This window comes from Mandrillus leucophaeus, unplaced genomic scaffold (assembly GCF_000951045.1).
Source record: "Mandrillus leucophaeus isolate KB7577 unplaced genomic scaffold, Mleu.le_1.0 Scaffold1108, whole genome shotgun sequence".
NCBI classification, from domain to species: domain Eukaryota; kingdom Metazoa; phylum Chordata; class Mammalia; order Primates; family Cercopithecidae; genus Mandrillus; species Mandrillus leucophaeus.
Window position 1 is genome coordinate 512,645 of NW_012099299.1, and position 1,975 is coordinate 514,619.

The following is a 1,975-nucleotide window of genomic DNA, read 5'->3' on the forward strand; positions in this document are numbered from 1 at the left end:
CTCATTCAGTGCAGCTGCCTCCTCCTTGGGGTTTCTGACAGTCTCAGGATGTGGGTTTTCACACTGTGTATCTTGCACAGTAATACACGGCCGTGTCCTCAGATCTCAGGCTGCTCAGCTCCATGTAGGCTGTGCTCATAGACCTGTCCCTGGTAATGGTGACTCTGCCCTGGAACTTCTGTGCATAGTTGGTGTTACCATTGTAAGGTGTGATCCATCCCATCCACTCAAGCCCTTGTCCAGGGGTCTGTCGCACCCAGTGCAAGTAGCGGTAGGTGAAGGTGTATCCGGAAGCCTTGCAGGAAACCTTCACTGAGGCCCCAGGCTTCTTCACCTCAGCCTCAGACTGCACCAGCTGCATCTCAGAGTGGGCACCTGTGGAGGGGACACAGGAGTGGATAAAGTCCCCTTGACTGGACTCAATCCCCTTCTCAACGCTGGGACTTGGGAGCCCCCCTTACCTGTGGCTGCTGCCACCAAGAAGAGGATCCTCCAGGTCCAGTCCATGGTGAGGAGCTGAGCTCTCAGGGGATTCTCTAGAGGAGGGATGTGGTTGTTGGGTGATGCTCTCAGGGCACAGACATCCATATTTACCTCAGGGGATCTCAGATTATTTTCATATTGATGAGACAGAGCATTTCATAGCTCAAAGCCTGGCTGACGATAAGAAAGGGAAGATAAATGACATATCAACCTTACAAGAGTGAGATGCTGATGGTTCAAGCCCTAATCCTGCTTGAGGAAATGAATGCCCTGCTCCACGTATGAACATTTGTGGACAGAGGTCCTTTCACTGAATAATTAGCCCTCTCAGGACAGGTTCCTCACTGCAAATATAGATTTTACAAGCATAGAGACCACCTCTATGATTTCTGGAATAATCACTCTCCATGACACAGAGCAGTTGCCTTGGCCCTATCCTGGACCCTTCAGGAACAAGCACAGCTCACTGGTGACTCTGAGAAAGTGATTGCTGATGTCCCATGTGAGTATCCAGCAGGTCCCTCTGAGACCCACTGGGCACTCTTTAGACAGTGTCTGCATCAACTGCCTGGTGTCTTGATCCCCCAGGCTCTTCAATAGAAACAGTCTTGGACTCTTGGTCTACAGGTTATGAACTCATGATTCCAAAATAACTTCCAAGGAATTTGTGTTATGGATAATTGTGGGTTTTATTTCCAATTCCATTCAGTGAGCACTGAAACCATGAGGAGTTTGTGTTGACTTTTATATGAAGAAGTTCAGTTATATTTGACATCCAGAATGCTGGCCACACCAATGAGAAAAGTCTGTAGAGTGGTCCACACAGGTCAGAAATTAGAAAGTGGTATATTCACAAGCTTGCAAAACCGGTAGACATTCAGTGTATTCAGCATTCAGCTCTTTCTATTTCTTCAGGAAAATAAAGGGGTTATATCTGTATGGAAAATGGGACAAGTAGTTTTCAGCTGATTCTCCTGGGGAGTTGCTGTTGAAATCACTCAGGAGATGCTCTGACACAGGATTGTGAAGACGATGCTGACCCCCGGTGGTCGCTGTCAGCAACACGGGATGTTCAACCCTGGTGGATGCCTTTGTTGCTGTTTTGCCCACAAGAGATTTTAGGCTGTCATGTGCTGAATGCAGGTGAGTTTTTAAACCTCAGATGAGGAAAATTCATGACCACATAGAAGATGAGAAAATTGAACACTTCATCAAGCACATTCCGCTGATGAGAACTGTTTACACAGAGAGCCAGAGATTAACTGGGAAGAGGAAGGGGGTGGGGACGATCACCCATAGAAGGACACATCCAACCTGCTTGAACTCCCTGTGGAAGTAGGGTTTAAATGTTTGTCCTCAGCTAATCGGGGGCATTTCAAGACCTTCACAAGCTTTCAGAGAAAGAGTTTTCGTGAACAAATACCCATATATTACTCAGAGTTCTATTTTTTTGTATGTATTCTTCTTCTCTAGGCAGCTCCACAGTAGGGTG

At 47.0% G+C, this 1,975-nt stretch overlaps 1 gene segment (V, D, J or C); it reads right to left on the reverse strand.

Moving 5' to 3' along the window:
- Positions 1 to 6: 6 nt before the first annotated feature.
- Positions 7 to 571, reverse strand: LOC105548657. The segment is given in 2 exon segments: positions 7 to 375; positions 462 to 571. Coding segments are annotated over 2 exon segments (363 nt in total).
- Positions 572 to 1,975: the final 1,404 nt, after the last annotated feature.